This window comes from Mesoplodon densirostris, chromosome 2 (assembly GCF_025265405.1).
Source record: "Mesoplodon densirostris isolate mMesDen1 chromosome 2, mMesDen1 primary haplotype, whole genome shotgun sequence".
Taxonomy (NCBI): Eukaryota; Metazoa; Chordata; class Mammalia; order Artiodactyla; family Ziphiidae; genus Mesoplodon; species Mesoplodon densirostris.
The window spans coordinates 59,483,289-59,504,333 of NC_082662.1; the positions used below are offsets into that span (position 1 = coordinate 59,483,289).

A 21,045-nucleotide genomic window follows, 5' to 3' on the forward strand; every position below is an offset into this window, starting at 1 on the left:
CTGATACACTCAAGAGACAGAACAGGATACTAGGGAATGAGGCAAAAAGACGCTAGAACAAATCTGCCTCGGAAAACTATTTGTTAACAAGGCAGCAAAGGCTTACCCCATCACACAAGAGAGGGTGAACTGCAGAAGAAAGAGGGTGTCGGCCCAGCCTTCAAAATCCATTGCCTGTAATACACAAGAAAGCCCCAGACTTTAGAGCAGGCTCTCAACATCAGCCATTCCACTCATTAACCCAACTCCTGTGAGCTTGCTCCCGCCACACTCTGCCACATACATACATTTCCCTGCATCGCTCCAAGCGTAGAGAGTGACGTTCAAGAATGTCATATACATGGAGCTGAATCAACAAGCAGTTTTGTAAGGTTTTCTCCTTTCCAAAATATGTAAGGTGAGGGAGATTTTGTACTTCTCCCTGTTGGTACAAGGAAACTGATATTTGCTTGAAGGCACAAGCCATGTCTTACTAATCTCAGCAGTTCTCCCAGATGGCTGGTATTAAATAAAGGCTTTCTCAAACCTTAAAACGTATTTCTTCCCTTTAACGTGCGAAAGCTCAAGTACAGCCTTAGTTACACAAATTCAGCGGAGGTCTGTCCAGGAAGAATTATTTTAAAACAGTTGATTTTGTAAAAGCAAGATTTCTGTTGTTCTGTTTGTTTTGAAGCCAAAAGCAAAGGAATGAATAGAAATGACAGGTGCATTGATCATCTCATTTCTCATCCAATAGGGAGGGTTTGTCTCTCAAGTACATAATTTCTCTTGCAATATGAGTTTGTCAGGCAAATATGAGAAACACTCCACTTTTTCTCTCTCTGCCAACCTGTACAGCTTCAACTCTTACCACTTCAACATAAATCTCACAGCTCCAGGGCTCCAGCAATACCAGGCTCCTTGTGGTTTATAAAACATAACCTGCAGTTTCAAACTCACATGGCTTAGCCTGGAATACCCTTCCCCTCTATATTCATCTGACTCCTGCTCACCCATCAAACTAGAAGCCAAGCAGCTCCTTCGTGGGGCTTTCCCGGATCAAGAACTCCTTCCTCAGCAATACTTCTCTTTAGTGCTCTTATCTCGCTGAACTGCAAATCTTTCTACACCACGTCTACAAACTGTGAGCTCCCTGGTGGGAGGAACCACATCAAATTAACTGAATCACATTCCAAACACAGCATTTGACAGACAGTAGACATTCAATTCGTTTATGGTTCTTTGTTGAGGCATAACATATAAAAAATAAAATTCACCAATTTTAAGTGTGTAATTCAATGAGTCTTGAAAAATATATAGTCATGAAACCACCATTACAGTCATGATAAAGAAATTTCGGCCTAAAACCATGAAACCTAGAAGAGAACCCAGGAAAAAGCTCCTTACCACTGGTCTTGACAATAATTTTTTGGCTATGACACTAAAAGCACAAAAAACAAAAGCAAAGATAAGAGGGACTACATCAAACTAAGAGGTTTCTGCACAGCACAGCAAAAGAAACCATCAACAAAATGAGAAGGCAACCTACGGAATGGGAAAAAAATATTTGTAAACCAGGTATCTGATAATAGGTGAATAGCCAAAGTATATAAGGCACTCATATAACAGCAAAAAACAAAAAAACAGAAAAACCAAGCAACCCAATTAAAAAATGGGCAAAGGAAGTGAGTAGACATTTCCCCCAAAAGGAGGCACAAATGGACAACAGGTACATGAAAAGGTGCTCAACATCACTAATCAAAGTGATTTGATCACTTTGCATCTAAGATGCAAATCAAAACCACAGTAAGCACCCCACACCTGTTAGAATAGCTGTCATCAAAAAGACAAGAGATAACAAGTGCTGGAGAGGGTGTGGAGGAAAGGGAACACTTGTGCACTGCGGGTGGAAATGTAAATTTGTACAGCCAAGATGGAAAACACACACACAAAGACACACACACAATGGAGCATTATTTAGCCATGAGAAAGGAAATCCTGCTTTTTGCAGCAACGTAAATGGACCTTGAGGGCATTATGCAAAGTGAGATAAATCAGACAGAGAAAGACAGACACGGTCTGATCTCACTTACACGTAAAATCTAAAAAAGCCAAATTCACAGAAACAGAGGGTGAATGGTGGTTGCCAGAGGTTGGGGCGTGGGGGAAATGGTGAGAGGTTGGTTTTACAACTTATAAGATGCATAAATTCTAGGGATCTAACGTATAAGCATGGTATTATAGTTAACAACACTATATTATATACTTGAAAATTACTGAGAGTAGATCTTAAGTGTTCTCACCACAAAAAAAAAAAAAAAGGCAGTTATGTGAGGTGATGGCAGGGTTAACTAATGCTACTGTGGTAATCATTTCCTAATACATAACTGTAACAAATCAACCATTGTACAACTTAAACTTACACAATATTAAATGTCCATTGTATCTCAGTAAAGCTGGAAAGAAAGAAATATTTACCACCCTAGAAAGTTCCCTCCTGCCCCTTTGCAGTCAATCCCCTCTCCCATTTACAGCCCCTGGGAACCTCTGATCTACTTTCTTACTAGAGTTTTACCATTCAGTAATTTCATATAAATGAGAGATTGTACAGTATGTACTCTTTTGTATCTGGCTTCTTTCACTTGACATAATGCGGATGGCTTGGTTCTTTCAGTAAATGCATCTTTAATTTTATAATGAACTGTCCAACTGTTTTCCGAAGTAGCTATAACATTTTGTATTCCCACCGGCACTGCTATGAGAGTTCCCGCTGCTCTACATTCATACATACATTTGGAATTGTTTCAGACCATCCAAGTGATTAAATAAATGGTAGCTCATTATAATTTTAATTTTTTTTAGGTCATGAATCAATTTATTGATCACAAATAGCATTCAAAAATAAAATAGAACAAAATAGAAAACAGGGTATATTCCGTGTAACAAGAAATATTTTTTCATGAAATTTTGCCTCATTTATGTGTGCATGGGAGTGTATACTGAATCACAATATAATTATTATTTCTAACTGTATGTAGAAGTCAAACATTTTGAGAAATATTGGTCTAGAGGATCAAATGTTATTTTTAGGGTTAAATGTTTAAAATATTTATACACTGACATGAAAATTGTAGTTTATACCTGGTTGAAGCATGGCAAGACTCACACAGATAAACCAGAGTAAAAAATATTACAGACCTAATACTTTTTTTTTTTGGCTGCGTCGGGTCTTAGTTGCAGCACATGGGATCTTCGTTGAGGCATGCGGGCTTCTCTCTATTTGCGGCGTGCAGGTTTTTCTCTCTCTAGTTGTGGTGCGCGGACTCCAGGGTAAGTGGGCTCTGAAGTTGTGGCACTCGGGCTCCAGAGCGCGTGGGCTCTGTAGTTTGCGGCACGCAGGCTTAGTTGCCCTGCGGCATGTGGGATCTTAGTTCCCCAACGAACGATGGAACCCAAGTCCCCTGCGTTGGAAGGCAGATTCTTTACCACGGGACCACCAGGGAAGTCCCCAGACCTAATACTCTTGAAGAAATAGAATACATTCTATTTCACACACAGACACCAACATCTTTTGTCTTGAAACTTGTAGCACTTTCCTCTCTTATAAGTTCCATTTCTTCTTCTTTTTTAAAACCTTCATAAACTGATTACTGGCTTTGAAGTCAGACCTGCATCCAGATCCCAAATCCACCATTCCCTATGTGTATTATTGTAATTTTAATTTGCATTTCCCTAATCACTAATGAGGTTAAGCATCTTTTAATGTGCTTTTTGCCATCAGTACTTTTTTTTTTTTTTTTTGGCAGTACACGGGCCTCTCACTGTTGTGGCCTCTCCCATTGAGGAGCACAGGCTCCAGACGCACAGGCTCAGCGGCCATGGCTCACGGGCCCAGCTGCTCCGCGGCATGTGGGATCTTCCCGGACCGGGGTACGAACCCATGTCCCCTGCATCGGCAGGCGGACTCTCAACCACTGTGCCACCAGGGAAGCCCAGTACTGTTTCTTTAGTGAAGTGTCTGTGCAAATCTTTTTCAAATTTTATTCAAGTTGTCTTCTTACTACTGAGTTTTAAATTAACAGTTTTAAAAAATATATTCTAGATACAAGTCCTTAATCATATATATTGGGTTGGCCAAAAAGTTCCTTCGGTTTTTAAGTAAAAATAAAAGACATATTTTTCATTTTCACCAAGAACTTTACTGAACAACATATTCACCCTTTTGTTCCACTACCTTCTGCCATTTTTCAGGCAACTTCATAATTTCATCTTCCCAAACATTTCATCTTTTTGAGCAAAGGACTGTTCCAGGTGCCTTTTACAGTTTTCCAGGGAATTGAAATTTTTTCCATTGAGAGAATTTTCTAAAGACTGAAATAAATGGAAATCTGAAGGTGCAATGTCTGGTGAATACGGCAGATGAACCAGAACTTCCCAGCCAAGCCTTAACAGTTTTTGCCTGGTCATCAAAGAAACATGCGGCCTTGCGTGATCCTGATGGAAGATTATGCATTTTCTGTTGACTAATTCCAGACGCTTTCGTCAAGTGCTGCTTTCAGTTGGTCTGAGAGCAGTACTTGTTGGAATTAACTGACTAGTTTTCTGGAAGGAGTTCATAGTAGAGGACTCCCTTCCAATCCCACCATATACACATCACCACCTTCTTTGGATGAAGACTGGCCTTTGGTATGGTTGGTGGTGATTCACTTCACTTGCCCCATGATCCCTTCCATTCCACATTATTGAACAGTATCCACTTTGCATCGCCCGTCACAATTTGTTTTAAAAACGGAACTTTTTTTACATTTAAGTAGAGAATTGCATGTGGAAATACGGTCCAGAAGGTTTTTTTCCACTTTAACTTATGTGGAACCCAAACATTGAAGTGATTAACATAACCACGCTGATGCAAATGATTTTCAACACTTGATTTGGATATTTTGAGTATGTTGGCTATCTCCCACGTGGTATAACGTTGACTGTTCTCAATTAATGCCTCGATTGATCACTATCAACTTCAACTGGTCAACCTGATCATGGAGCATCTTCCAGTAAGAAGTCTCCAGTACGAAACTTCGCAAACCACATTTGACACGTTCGATCAGTCACAGCACCTTCTCCAAACACTGTACAAATCTTTTCGTGCGCTGCAGTCGCGTTTTTACCATTCTTGAAATAATAAAGCATAATGTGCCAAAAATGTTGCTTTCTTCCCATCTTCAATATTAAAATGACTAGACAAAAATTCACCAATTTTGATGTTTTTTTTTAATGCACGCTGATATGACAGCTGTCATACAATCTAACAAAACAATCTAACAAAATTGTTTTGAATGAAGTTGAAGACAACTAAGCACTACTAGAGCCATCTTACGGAAAAAACCAAGTGAACTTTTTGGCCAACCCAATATATATGAATGCAATATATGCAATACATGATTATACAAGTATTTTCAGTCTGTGGCTTGCATTTTCTTAATAGTGTCTTTTGAAAAACAATTTTAATTTTGATGGAGTCTAAGATCAATTTTGTGTTTTACAATTCTTGCTTTTTATGACTTTTCTATGAAACCCAGTCTAAGCCCAAATCACAAAGATATTTTTCTGTGTTTTCTTCTAGTTTTATAGTTTTAGCTCTACTTTTAGGTCTATGATCCTTTTTGTATTAGTTTGCTAGGGCTGCTGTAACAAAGTACCACAAACTGAATGACTTAAAAAACAGAAATGCATCGTCTTACAGTTCTAAATGCTAGAAGTCCAAGATCAGGGTGTAGCAGTGTTGGTTCCTTCTGAGGGCTGTGAGAGAGAATCTGTTCCACGTCTCTCCCCTAGCTTCTGGTGATTTTCTGGCAATCTTTGGTGTTCCTTAGCTTGCTGAGGCATCATTCTGGTGTCTGCCTTCATGTTCTCATGGCATTCTCTCTATGTTACTGTCTGTATCCAAATTTACCCTTTTTATAACTGCACCATTGATATTGGATTTAGGGTCCATTCTACTCCATTACGATTTCATCTTAACGAATTACATCTGCAATGATCCTGTTTCAAAACAAGGTCACATTCTGATACTGGGGGTAGGACTTCAACATGACTTTGAGGGGAGGAACAACACAATGCAACTCAAAATACTTTTCAAATTAATTTTTGTGTATTTCCTGAGGTAAGGGTCAAGGTTCATTTTTCTGCAAATAGATGTCAAACTGTTCCAGCACCATTTGTTGAAGAGATTATCCTTTCCTCATTGATTTATTTAGTTACCTTCAATAAAAACTGACCAAATGGTCTATCTGAACCTCTTGATTCTCTGCTCTGTTCCATTGGTCTATGTCTACTCTTAATCCAATACCACACCGTCTTGATTACAGTAGTTTTATAAAAGTCTTGAAATCAAGTAGATAAATCCTCCAACATTTTTCTTTTCTTTTTTAAAAGTTTTTGTTTTTCTTTAATTGAAGTATAGTTACTTACAATATTGTGTTAATTTCAGGTTACAGCAAAGTGATTCAGTTATATATATGTCTTTTTTCAGATTATTTTCCATTATAGGCTATTACAAGATACTGCATAGAGTTCTCTATACTATACAGTAAATCCCTGTTGCTTCTCTATTTTATGTAATAGTAATTTGTATCTGTTAATCCCATATCCCTAATTTATCTCTCCCCCCGACTCCCTTTCCCCTTTGGTAACTATACGTTTGTTTTCTGTACCTGTTGAGTCTGTTTTGTATATAGATTCATTTGCATTATTTTTTAGATTCCACATATAAGTGATATCATATAATATGTCTTTCTCTGTCTGACTTACTTCAGTTAGTATGATATTCGCTAGGTCCTCCAACATTGTTCTTTTTCAAATCTGACTATGATAAGTCCTTTGCAATTCTATGAAAATTTCAAAATCAGCTTAGCAATTCTACAAAAAATCCTGCTATGGGATTGGAATGGTGTTGAATCTACAGATCAATTAGAAGAGAATTGACAGATTAATAACATCAAGTTTTCCAATTCATAAACATTCATAAATATAAAAATAATTTATTTCGGTCTTTTAAAATTTCTCTCAGTACTGTTTTATAAAGTTTTCAGTGTAGACATTGACATATTTTGTTAAATTTTTCCCTGAGTATTTCATACTTTTGAAGCTTTTATAAATGGTATTATTTACTTAGTTGCCAAGTGTTCATTGCTGGTATATGGCAGTACAGTCCATTTTTATATGCTGACCTTATATCTTACAACTTTGCTAAACTAATTAGTTCTAATCACTCTTTTCTAGATTCTTTAGGATTTTCTGCATATATGATCATGGTTTTTATAGAGATATTGTTAATTCTTCCTTTATAATCTCTTATTCTTACCTTCCTGCACTGATGGGGTCCTCGAGTATAATGTTGGATAGAACATTATATCAGAGCAGACATCCCTGCCTTGTTCTCAATCCTAGTGAAAAGGTATTCAGTCGTTCACCATTCAGTAAAATAGCAATACATTATTTTGGTAGATGTCCTTTATTAGGTTGAGAAAGTTCCCTTCTATTCCTACTTTGCTGAGAATTCTAAACTCATAAATGGGTGTCAACTTTTGTCAAATACATTTTCTCAAACTATCGACAAGTTCTTCTACTTTACTCTTGCCAATATGATGAATTGCACTGATTAACTGATTTTCCAATTTTAAACTAACCTTAATTCCTAAGATAAACACAACTTGGTCATGATTTAGTGTCCTTTTTATATACTGCTGTATTTTTTTGGACTATAGTTTTCTTCTTTCCTTGTAATTTTTTGTCAGCTAGTGGTAGAGGGTATGCTGGCCTCATAAATCAATTGGGAAGTGTTCTTTTCTATACTCTGGAAATTTTTATGTAGAATTAGCATTGTTTCTTCCTTAAACATCTTGTAAAATTCTCCAGTGAAGTGATCAGGGCCTGGAGTTTCCTTTCTCGGAAGGTTTTAAACTAAAAATTCAATTTCTTTAATAAAGATAGGGCTAAAAACTAGGGCTTTTACTTATTTTAATTAAATAGAGCAATTTATTTTATTGAATAAGGCTATTCATGTTATCTATTTCTTCTTGAGTGAGCTTTGGCAGTTTTGTCTCTTTCATGAATTTGTCCATTTCATCTCAGTTTTTGAGTTTATGGTATATTGTTCATAAAATTCCCTTATTATCCTTTTAATATATGCAGGCTAGGTAATGATGCCCCTTTCTCATTCCTGATGTCGGTAATTTGTGTATTCTGACTTTCTGTCCTGATCAATTGGCCATGGTTTAGCATTTGTACTGATCTTTTCAAAGAACCAGCTTTTAGTTTCATTGATTTCTCTACTGCTTTTCTGTTTTCTATTTCATTGATTTCTGCTTCCTTCTATTTACTTTGGGTTTAATTTGCTCTTATTTTTTCTAGTTTCTTAAGGGAGAGGCTTAGATCACTGAATTTAAATCTTTCTTCTTTTACAATACATATTAATTTCTAGTTTAACTCTGTGCTGATCAGCGAACATACTCTGGGTTTGATTCTTTTAAACTATTACCACTTGTTTTATGCCCCAGAATATAATTTATCTTGGTGAATTGTTCCATGTGCACTTGAAGCAAATGTGTATCCTCTTGCTATTGAGCGGAGTGCTCTACAAACGTCAGTTAGGTCGGCTTGGTTGACGGTGCTGTTCAAGTCTTCTCTATCCTTAATGACTGAGTTTGTTTTATCAGTTACTGAAAGGAGAATGTTAAATCTCCACTATAGGGCTTCCCTGGTGGCGCAGTGGTTGAGAGTCTGCCTGCTAATGCAGGGGACACAGGTTCGAGCCCTGGTCTGGGAGGATCCCACATGCCGCGGAGCAACTGGGCCCGAGAGCCACAACTACTGAGCCTGTGCATCTGGAGCCTGTGCTCCGCAAACAGAGAGGCCGCGATAGTGAGAGGCCCGCGCACCGCGATGAAGAGTGGCCCCCACTTGCCACAACTAGAGAAAGCCCTCGCACAGAAATGAAGACCCAACACAGCAAAAATAAATAAATTAATAAACTCCTACCCCCAACATCTTCTAAAAAAAAAAAAAAATCTCCACTATAATTGTAGGTTGGTCTATTTATCCTTTGTGTTCTATCAGTTTTTGCTTCATATATTTTGAAGCTCTCTCATCAAGTACATACACACTCAGTATTGTTATACCCACTAATATTAACCCTTTTAGCATTATGGAATGTCCCTCTTCATGGTATAGTTTCCTTTATGCTTATTCTATTTAAGGTTTATTGAGTTCCTTGTGGGTACAGATTTAGAGTTTTCATCAAATTTGGAAAAAATTCAGCCATTATTTCTTCAAATATTTTTTTTCTCCCCCACCCCACCCCTTTTTCAGGATGATACTTACACAAATGTTAGACCCTTAATATTATCCTACATGTCACTAATAATCTGTTTGTTTTCTAGTCATTTTTTCTGAACTTCATCTTGAATAGTTTCTATTACTATTTGTTTAATTCACTGAACTTTTCTTGTATAGTACCTAATCTGTTTGATACCTTCTGCTTTATTTTTCAATTCTGATTACATTTTTCATCCCTAAAACTTTCACTTGGGTCTTTTTTTATATCTTTCTTTTCTCTTCTCATCCTTTCTCAACAGTCCTTCACTGCTTTCAATGTACAATTCAACATCTACTAAGTGCCGATCATGTGCCAGGCCCCATGGTAGGCCTCAGAGCACTAAGCTGAAGATGGTTTAGTCAGGTTTGCTGATAGTGAAGGGACAAATGGCAGCAATAAAAACGTACCACCTTATATTTATGGAGCACATTATAGTTTACAAAGTGCTTCCGTACATGGCCTGTCATTTGATTCCTACAATAGAAAGGCCAAGCCTTATTATCCCCGGAAGACAATGAGTAACTTACTTCAGGTAACACAGCTAATCCATGGTAGACTTAACATATTTCAAAGCCCAATGTTCTCTACACAGAGCATTAAATTTTATTCAGAAAAATGCCCCAAATATTTAGTGCACAGTCCCCTTTGGGAACATAATAACTATATAGAATATTAAAATAAATCTCAAGGACATAATTCTATTTATATATAATTCAAAAATAGAAAACTAATTCTCACGGGATTTTTTTCTTTCCCTAAATACTCAGCCTGTCTCTGGAGAAAGCCAGTCTACGGGACAGGCAGCCTGTTGCATTCCCCTGCTTTGCCATAGGAATGGATCTTTGGCAAGCAGCAGACATTTGAATGTATAGCTGCAGGATAAATATGACCCAATATGACTCCTTTGTACTCCTAGAGTACAAAGGAGTCCACTCTCCTTTTATTATGCCATAAAGATGGAATAATAAAAACAATAAAAGCTACTGCTTATTAAGCTATTATGCTCTAGGCTCAGAAATATTAAGTAACTTTACCAAAATTATTCAGCTAGTAAATACCTGTTCAGCTCCATAACCTTCATCCTGCTATCTGGACTACTGGGGAAAACCAAAGACAAGGCAATATATTCTGAATTTTCTCCTAGATGGTTCCACATGGTTACTGAGTCAAAAAGCGAAAGTCCTAACTCTCTCTCTGACATTAATTTTCTGTGAGGCCATCATAAAGTCATTTAACCTTTCTAAACTTCTACCTATATTACAAATATAGAAAACTACTCCATCTGTCTCTTGTTAGAATCAATCGAGAGAATAAAATACAGACTCTTTAAATGTATACATAATTTATATTCAGAGAGATTATTTACTTAAACTTCTATCACTGTTATCTCTCAGTGATAGATTTACAAGCGAATTTTTCTTCTCCTCAAGATAGGAAATAAAGAAGGCACGGTGAGAATGTACTTTGTTATTCAATTTTTAAGCAAAACAAAACTTCTGCCTCTAGAGAAAACTGATAAAGAGCCATTGTGAAGAAAATGAACTGCTTGGTCATTCTGTGTGGCACAGAACTAGATAGGCTCTCTGACACAAGGCTGGCAATTTTCAGTGCTGGCTGAGTGCGGGCTGTGATTACAGACTGAACATATAAACATGCTTTCTAAGGCTTTCCTTCTGTTTTGAATGAAGTCTCTGGTTCTACAGGTGCTAATAATGTAACGTAATACACACCACAGGCATGAAAAGAATGTGGCATAAGTAATGGGCAAACAGGTCGTATGGACCTACCACTTCCTAAAACTAGGCATTTGGTTTAAATAAGACTTTCAGTTAAATAAAAGTATTTAGAAAAAAACTTTAATAAAAAAAATTGTTCTTTAGTTGCTTAGGTTAAGGAAATTAAGAAAGAGAGGGAGACTGAGTAAGATTAGGCAGTAATCAATAACAATGAATAAAATCTAGTGAAGGTACACCTGAAACTAATGTAATATTGTAAGTCAATTACACTTCAGTTTAAAAAGAAGAAAAGAAAAAAATAAAAGAAAAGAAAATCTAGTGTAGGAATACAATCAGATTTTGTCTAATCAACTAGCTCCAATCGATGGATCTGCCTATCTGGACCAGTATCTTGGTGAAAAGTCTGAGGCTATGTGCAGGCTTAGCAAGAAAGTGCTGGGACAACTTGGCAATGTCTACAATGCCACATTAGCACCAAATCACCATCCTAATCTAGTAAAAAGCAGGGAATAATTTCAACATGTACCTGACTCTTAGATGCAACCGTTCTCACTCCTAGGAAAATCTGTTAAGCAAAGAGTTGCCAATTTACTTGAGATTTGAAATAAAATCCAAAGCATCATTGAGACATTTTCTTATGTTTGGATACCTCCCTGTTTACTATAAAGACTAAAAATAAACAAACCACTTAGTCTTTGGACTTCATGGTTAAAAGAAAAAAAAAAAGGTTCATGAATTCTATCTTGAAAATTCATTCCCCAAAAAACTCTTGAGAAAGAAATTGAATCCTTAGCCTAGAAAGTAAACTGACAGGAAACCTGCTAAGGCAGAAGATAATATCAGTGGTGTAAATTATCTGCATGGTTCCCCCCCACCCTGGAAAAGTTAGACAAGTTCATGCAACCAGTGGTCCTAGTTAGCAACCCATCTTCTGCACTACTGTAACCATCTGCCTGCCTCCTGCTCCTCATTCAGAATAGGAACCCACAGATCTTCAACACCCCTTCTTGCTAGGTTCTGCTGCCTATGTTAACACCTACATACCATGTCAAAACCACACACTCCAGTACTAGTGTCAATGGGGTCACTTACACTTACTTTGAAAAAAGCATATCCTCAAAGGTAAGAATGGCTAAAAACATTACTTTGTCAGTCAAACAATATAAAGGCAAAGAGAAAGATCTAGTCATTCATAAATAAAAAATAACTGATCCAACACACCTGTATTACATTTGAGAATACCAAGGCCCAGAAAGCCAGAAGGTTCTGTCTCTATGTGGAAAGAACACTTCAGGGTTTGAGAATCAGTCTGTAATGATCCACAAAGGGACCCAGAAAAGATTAATAACTCTAGACAGGCTAAAGCAACAGCCTAAAAATTCTTCATTATTTAGTAGTAATGCTTAGTAAGACACCTCCCGGTAGATGATCTGTGCAGGAACTTTTCCTGTAAAACTCATCTGAGCCATGTAATTTAACCAGTGATATAATGAAGACATTATACAGTGTACCAGTGCCTACAGTGCTGGCCTTGTGAGAGCTACAGCAAGGGGTCTGTTCTCCCATCCCTACGTGAGAACACCTAGCAGGGTGTGCTGTCAGAAAGTCAGACTCCAATTCCTGAGACTCTGAATCACTGGCTTTGTGCTACAGACATTCCCTTTGGGAGGCAGCGACTAACAAGTTTAAACACAGTCTGTCCTTTGGAAAGTCATTAGTCAATTGATGCTTGTTCTGCCTTTATCTATGTTAAATAGATATCTTTGGTTAATAGTAAGCTGGCTTTTGTGTGACACATAGTTTGTTTTTTGTTTTTTGTTTTTTTTTTGGCTGTGTTGGGCCTTCGTTGCTGCGCGCGGGCTTTCTCTAGTTGTGGCTACTCTTCGTTGAGGTGCGCAGGCTTCTCATTGCGGTGGCTTCTCTTGATGCAGAGCACGGGCTCTAGGCACGTGGGCTTCAGTAGTTGCAGCATGCAGGCTCAGTAGTTGTGGCACAGGGACCCTAGAGTGCGTGGGCTCAGTAGTTGCAGCTTGTGGGCTCTAGGGCATGCAGGCTTCAGTAGTTGTGGCTTGTGGGCTCAGTAGTTGTGGCACATGGGTTTAGTTGCTCCACAGCATGTGGGATCTTCTTGGACCAGGGATCAAACCTGTGTCCCCTGCATTAGCAGGCAGATTCTTAACCACTGCACCACCAGGGAAGTCCCATAGTTTTTTTTAAAAGGAGAATGTTTTAAAGTTAGAAGACATGTGTCTAAAAAAACTAAATGCCGGATATACTGGTTCCTTTGTTTCTGGTAAACCTAGGACGTTGAGAACTTAAACTTTTTGAAAAATTACACGCACGTATTTGGTTTCTCAGAATGCTTTGCCAAGGACCTTATTAGTGCTCATTGGGATGAGTTGTTCAATTGCATCTTGCCTTTCAATTTTTATGGTAATTTAGTTTTTTCTTCCTTGGCCTTCAATTCTTGCTTAAAGGCTGTGCCAGCTCATCAACTGTTTTATACTCCTGCTTCCCTGGGGAGCTGACCTTTCAGAGCCCTCTTATTGGATTCCTGCCCTAACAGAGGGAAGCTTTCCCTCCTCTCCCTACTAAGGTTAACAGTGGGATTTTGAGAAAAATAATTTGGATCTGATTTTGCTTCAGTTTGAATCCTGGGTCAAGAGTCCGTAACTCTGAACAATGAGAACAAATTAATTTGTCCCACCTCCCCCAGTTATTTTAAAATTTATAATTCATCACAGGATAATCATTATTTATAGAAAAAAAACTTTATCTTATTTTCCTTTTATAAAATGTAATTTAAAATACATTCATATGTTTCTACAATCAAAAAAATATAAGAAGACAAATAATGAAAAGTCTCCCTCCCACTTCTATTCTACACTTACCCTGTTCTCTCTCTCTCACACACACACACACAAATTGGTGGTTACTTTATTAGTTTCATGCATATTCTTCCACAGTTTCTTTACTTAAATAGTAAGTAAATTAAATGAATGTGTATATATATTCTTATTTTTCCCTTTTTATTTTACTCAAAAGTTAGTAAACCATATGCACTGTTTTACACTGTGCTTCTTCATTCAACAATTTATCTTGGAGATCTTTTCATTCAATACACAGAGAGCTTACAATCAAAAAAGCTCTGGGTCAGGAAAGCCAAGAGCGCAACAGATGAGAGCAGTTTATCAGCACAGGTTATCAGGAGGCAGGCGGCAGCTGGCCTCGTGCCAGCTGTCAGAGCAGCAGCCCCGTCTCCACACTGGCGTGCCTCCTACTCCTCAGAAACACTGTCTCAGCCCCGAAACATGCCCTACCTAGAGAACCAACCGACTCAGTGGACCCAGCCTACTCGGTTACCACATGACAAAGTGGGCCTGGAGAGCAGAAGGGACTCATCCAAAGTCAGACAGTGGTCACAAAGAGAACTGGAGTTTGCTGGTCTTTTGCATTCTGGCCCCAAGTCCTCTCCATTGTACCACTTATGTCACAAACTTTTAGGGACGTGTCACTGTCTGCAGAGTAACTTGCAAATTCCTGTGTCTGGCACTAGTCCCAACTTGGAAGGAAGCGGGGTGTGGGATGGCAGGAAGAAGGAGACACTAGTCGTAGAGTCAGAAAATCTGGGCTCTAGCCCTGAGCCCTCTTTGGGCCCAGTTCCCTCATCTGTGAAATAAGGGTCTGGAACCACATGCTCTCCAAGGACTCCTCTAAGGGCTCCGAAGTCGTTGACTTCTACCTTCTAACCACGTGGAAGAGTCTGGTCCTTGTGGCTGGGCCTGTGCCCACGCTATTAATTCCACCTGGAACGTACCTTTTGTTTTTCTGCCTCCGCATCTTCCAAGGCCCACTCTGATGTCTCCTGATATTTGCCACTCCAGGAAATGCTCCTTGTGAACAAGCTCCCACCTCAGTCCTTAGAACCTGCTCTCCCCTCGGCCTAGACTACTCCTTCTAAAGAGCCACACAAACTGGTCTCTCAGTCCATTCAGTTCAGTGTCTGCTCAAACGAAGCTTATAAAGATGCTTTCCCTAATCATCTTATCCAAAATAGCACTTCCCCAATCACTCTTCTCCTCGTTTTATCTCTCTTCATAGCTCTTATTACACAATTTATGCTTAGTCTATCTTACCCCATTGGAATGCAAGCTCCTTTGAAGCAAAGACATGTCTTTGTTTTTTAACTTAGAACAGCACCTGACACGTAATAAGCACTCAATAAATATTCGCTGAATGAAATAATTATTTGTAAACAATTAAGTAACAACAAAGCCAAGCTTCAGGGACTCCACTTCTAATACTAATCTGAGATATTTCTCTCATTCAGTAGCTTGCTCTGTATGCATGCAAGTCCTGAACGGGGGAAAAAACAAGTCAGGGACGCAGCAAGTGGCTTTGAGAGATAGATGTGGTCAGGCAAACAGCAAGAGATCTCCCTGGAGTCAGAGAGACTGGTTTTAGGGAATTCCCTGGCAGTCCAGTGGTTAGGACTCTGTGCTTTCACTGTCGAGGGCATGGGTTCGATCCCTGGTCAGGGAAGTAAGATCCCACAAGCCACAGGATGCGGCCACAAAAAAAGAAAGACTGGTTCTAGTGCTGAACTCAGCCACCGTATAACCTCAAGCATGTCCTTAACCTCTATATACCAGATAACAACCTACCACACAGGTACACAATGAGGATTAGGGAAAATGATTAATGTGGAAGCATCTTATCAGGCATTGTACAAGGCACCATACCCTATAGGTGAAGTATTACTTGAAGGTCAGAAGTAGACTGAAAATTGTTAACATGGGAACAGCTTTAAATATAAACTGTTGGGACTTCCCTGGTGGCACACAGCGGTTAAGACTCTGCGCTACCGACGCAGGGGACCCGGGTTCAATCCGTGGTCTGGGAACTAGATCTCACATGCATACTGCAACTAAGAGTTTGCATGCCACAAGTAAGGAGCCCGCCTGCTGCAACTAAGACCCAACACAACCAAATAAATAAATTAATTAATTTTTTTTAAAAAAGATAAACTGCCACACCAAAAAAGTGTCCATTCTTTAAAAAAATACATGCACATACATGAATGTTTGTCCACTTATATGTACACATATTCTGAAGGGAAAACCCAAGCCTAAAAGACACACTGAATATGAACCTGACTTACTAGAAAACACTTACCTGAAATCCTGCCACATATTCCACTCTGTAATGTGAACCCTTTTTGCCAGAACTTCAGACAAACAACCCACTGACTACTATGAAACTGAACCTTCCAGTGGAAGAAATCAACTGCAACCTCTCATAGGATACTATGAGCCTCTAGGATGCGTTAGGGCCTCTATGGCTTCCACCCACTGCTTCTATGCTGATTAATAAAAGCAAACCATTCAACCACTTCTATAAGTTATATCTCTAACAACAACCCCCAGAACAGGTTAGCATTACTTGTTGCAGTTGGTGGGTAAGAAAACCAAGCCCTACCCCCCTCTAAAAATCCAAGCTTGGTATTTAACCTACACCAGTTTCTTCCTAACCTGAATACTTATAGTACTGACTGACTGACGGGCATGCACTTTGGTGCTGGATCTTACACCATCTCTGTAGCATGTCAAATGTCTTTCTTGTGTGGCAAGGACTATGTTGTATTTATCATATATTCCCAAAGAACTTAGCACAGGGCTTTCTTACCACAAGGAAGATACTCAGTAATACTGAATTGACTGAATCTGAAATGAACTTAAAATGAAATTGTAGTAAGCACACAAGGAATTTAGGAAGAAAGGAATTTAGGAACAGAATCAAACTCAGAATTCTTGGAGTTCCTAAGTTCCAAATTTAATTCATAACCTACCAAACAATACTGATTATTCATATCATTTGTATTTTCATTCTGTAGGCAAAGCTCCATGAGATAGGCATTCCCTCTCCAACAAGGAGATGGAATTGACCCACTTCCATTTTCCAACCCACAATGACCCCAACACCTCTCCCACAGAGCTGGTAACAATTACGACTCTGATGTTGACAGGTCTGCTCCCCAAGACAACTAAATGGTCCTCAAAGGCAAGAATACCACCTAATTCATCCTTCTTTCTTATCACCTGAGCTTAGCACTTAATAACTATTCGAGAATGTTAGAGGGAGAGTATGTCAAGGAGAGAATGTTAAGAAAAAGAGCATGAGATTGTAAGCCTGCCAGCCAGTAGGCCCATCTGTACCCCAATAAATATTTTATAAGAATCATATTAATTAATAATAAGGATGAACAAACATTTATGTAAAACCCAAAACACTGAAGGGGTTGATCACAAAGCAATGGGTTTAGCCTCCATAATTAGTTTATCATCCCAACTTGAAAGCATTTAGATAAATTCAGTCATTCTTAAAAAACATTGTTCTTTCAAAATAAACCTTTCTTGACCTTTGCTTGGCATTTTCATTGGAAAAAACAAAAAGATTACTCAAATTCCACTCCTCTGCTTAAAAAAAGAAGAAAAGAAGAATAAAAGAGTAAAATCTAAATCTCATCCCAATATAGGTGGCAAAGTCATTTTTTCCACTATGGGTAAACACCTGTAATTATATCGAAGCATTTAAAATTGAAAGTGTGTTAGTGAACTTCAAAATACGCATGAATTTTCCTACAACCTGGCAGATAACTTCTAGTTAAATGATCATCACTCTGGAATGAAGAAATATCTCCTTCAGTCAATGTTTTCAAGTAGCTACAAGCTACTAGTCAAAGTTTCAAATTAATGAAAATTCCATTTTTGCCGAGTCTGTAGAATACCTAATCACATTAATTCTTCCAACTTTCTCATGTACAGATTGGCCTCAAGATTTGGAATCATCTGTGCTGCCATGGGGTACCTGGTTATTTTACATTACATTCTTACCCCAAAACTAAAGAGTGAAGGGTACTTCTGCCAGAGTCAGCTAGAGGAGGCAGAACACTGAAAAGACCATGGCCTCTGCAGTCAGGCTTGGGTTTACATCCTGACTCTACTACCTGCTGACAGTCTGATGTTGGGCAAGTTATTCAGTCTCTCTGAACCTCAATTTCCACCTTGGTAAAATAGGGTTAATTCAAACTTCTTACAGCTGTTATGGGGACTATATTACATTGTATATATAAAGTGACTAGCACATAATAGGGACTCTTCCCTATTAGTTTCTCTTCCCACTTTTTTCACAGCCACAAAAAACTCATTCAACATCTTTATTTTGAGAGCAACACCTCTACAGTAGTTTCCTGCTTTGGAGTCATTTCTAGGCCTGCTGATAGCCAGGTCACAGTTCATTAAAACATTTACATATGTTCTTTGCCAGTTTTAAAAGAAAGAGTTCTTGATGAAAAAAACAAAACAGCTTTATAAGCAGTCAGTCTTCTCCTACCTCTGATTCAAGAACAATTTTTAACAGTCTAACTAGTTCTAAAAACCTCTTCTTTATTTTGGTCCCCACTGATTTGGGGAAGTTGTCGCTGTCATTATAATAAATAATCAATACATTTATTCTGAAGAAACTACTAGCCAGGGGAATCATTAGGAGGAATCTTGGTACCCAAATCCTTGGCAGAATTCTAGATTTCCATTAAGTTTGCAAAATTCTGTGAATTCTTATAAAATGTTACTAATTTTTATCCTATGAATATGTGTTTCAGAGAAAAATTCTTGTCTGTATTTAGTTTGCTACTTTATTCTGGATTTATTTAGCTAAACATTTGCAGAAAATGAGTAAACTATTATATTCATTGCTATTTATATGGTTAAGTCACCACACAGCTAAATATCTCCTGAGGGGAAAAAACAGCTTGGGATTTAAGCCAGGATGACAATTGTACACCAAAACTGAGAGCTTCTAGAAATAACAAGCGTTTTGTTAGGTATGAAGAATTCTACTACTTCTGGATTTTTTGTTTCTCAAGGATAGTTTGCTACTATTCCTATTTTGTAGTTTAGTAGAAATGTAAAAATCCCCTTCCTCTATCCTTCTGGCACGTAAGAGAAGGGCACTAGTTGGCATGCACTATTTTTATGTCGACAGCCAGAGCCATTTTAAGCTATTTTAGTACTCTCCATGTTAGCATGACATTAGCAAGCTAAAAGGTAAATTCTCAGTCTTTGGTCACTTACTAAGAACATTACTTTTTAACAACCCAACTGTCTATCTCTTGGTCATACAAATAAAAATAAAATTCAAAAACATAAGCCGTGAAGCCATAATTAGAAAGTCCTACCTTTTGCGCATCTCCCGTAAAATATGCAATGGCTAGGGTGGGCAGAATCATGAACAGTGCATTGTAATAGAGCAGACCATATTTTCCCAGCTCCTAGGAGAGTAAAAAATTAGGTGTTTCATTTGGTTCCGGTAGACAGAGAGAGACAACCCTGTACAGAGAGCCACCCCCCATTACAAACACGCATCCCTCCCCCACAACATACACAGCAAATTAGTCAAGTCAGAAGTCTTGCAAACATTATGAAATAACCTAAGCTTTCAAAACAAATGCAAACTTACAAGATTTCAAGTTTATTTGAAATAAATTCCTTGAGTGCTTAAGATCAGAGAAATAAAAATGACATCAACTCACTGCCTCAAAACAGCAAGGAGAAAAGAGGTTATTTTGAACACAAACATACATCTTTATAGAAACACGTCCTTGGAGCCCTTCCCTTTCCAGAACAGAATAAAAGTCACCAAGTTAGTCTTGGGCTTTTCAGAACTATAACAGAGTGCAATTTAACAGACACAAAGACTCACACCTAGATCAACACAGACAGACATAACTTCCCAGTGAAGTATTTCAGGAAATGTATACGGGAAGTACAATGAAGATTAAGAAGAAAGAAAAGAAAAAGGAAAAAAAAGAAAAGAAAAGAAAAAAGAAAGAAAGAAGATTAAGATTACCCTACAGGGACTTCCCTGGTGGTCCAGTGGTTAAGAATCCACCTTCCAATGCAGGGGACGTGGGTTCGATACCCGGTTGGGGAACTGGGATCCCACATGCCGTGGGGCAGCTAAGCCCTCACACCACAACTACTGAGCCTGTGTGCCACAACTAGAGAGCTCACGTACTGCAACTACAGAGCCCACATGCTCTGGAGCCTGTGGACCACAACTAGAGAGCCCATGCGTCACGACTACTGAGACTTGCGCTCTGGAGACCACATGCCACAACTAGAGAGAAGCCTGGGCACCGCAACAAAGAGCCCGAGTGCCACAACAAAAGATCCTGCATGCCACAACTAAGACCTGACACAGCCAAAAATAAATAAATAAAATAAACATTAAAAAAAGAAAGATTACCCTACAATTCCCAAAATATGGTATGACTAGTTGTGCCCTCAGCTACTGGGGAGCTACGAAAGACCACACACATCTTCAAACACAGGGAGTCTATGAGAATTCTGGGACATTCAGCAGGAAGCAGTCACCTAAAAAAGTAGGCCTGAGTTTGGAGGGTAGAGGGGGGTTAAAGGAATAGTGAGGATAGGGGCATAATATCTGCCTAACTTCTGTGACTGAAAGATCACCAAGTGATATGAAAAGTCAAACTACCTTCTCAAAAGCAGAGGTTTTTCTCAGTGATAATTTTTTTTAATTTTTATTTTATATTGGAGTAGAGTTGATTTACAATGCTGTGTTAGTTTCAGGTGTACAGCAAAGTGATTCAGTTATACATATACATGTATCTATTCTTTTTTATGTATCTATTTAGGTTATTACACAATACTGAGCAGAGTTCCCTGTGCTATATCAAAAGCAGCTTTGAAAAACTGGAAACAAATACCCAACAATAGAAAACTAGTTGATTAGACTATGATACAACACACAATGAACTATTATGCAGCCACTAAAAATGTTTAATACTGATTGATGAGGAAAGTGTTCATGAAACGGTACTAAATGAAAAATACAGGTTAGAAAACATTATATATCATCACTCTTTTAAGTTTT

General features: G+C 38.3%; 1 protein-coding gene across 1 annotated transcript in view; it reads right to left on the minus strand.

Moving 5' to 3' along the window:
* Positions 1–21,045, minus strand: part of SLC35D1 (solute carrier family 35 member D1) — a 55,678-nt gene that overhangs the window by 24,710 nt on the left and 9,923 nt on the right. Inside the window, exons 8-9 of the mRNA XM_060089935.1 lie at positions 19,325–19,417; positions 107–174 (exon numbers count right to left, since the gene is read on the minus strand). Coding sequence (XP_059945918.1) covers positions 107–174; positions 19,325–19,417 — 161 coding nt within the window. The remainder of the gene's footprint in view (positions 1–106; positions 175–19,324; positions 19,418–21,045) is intronic.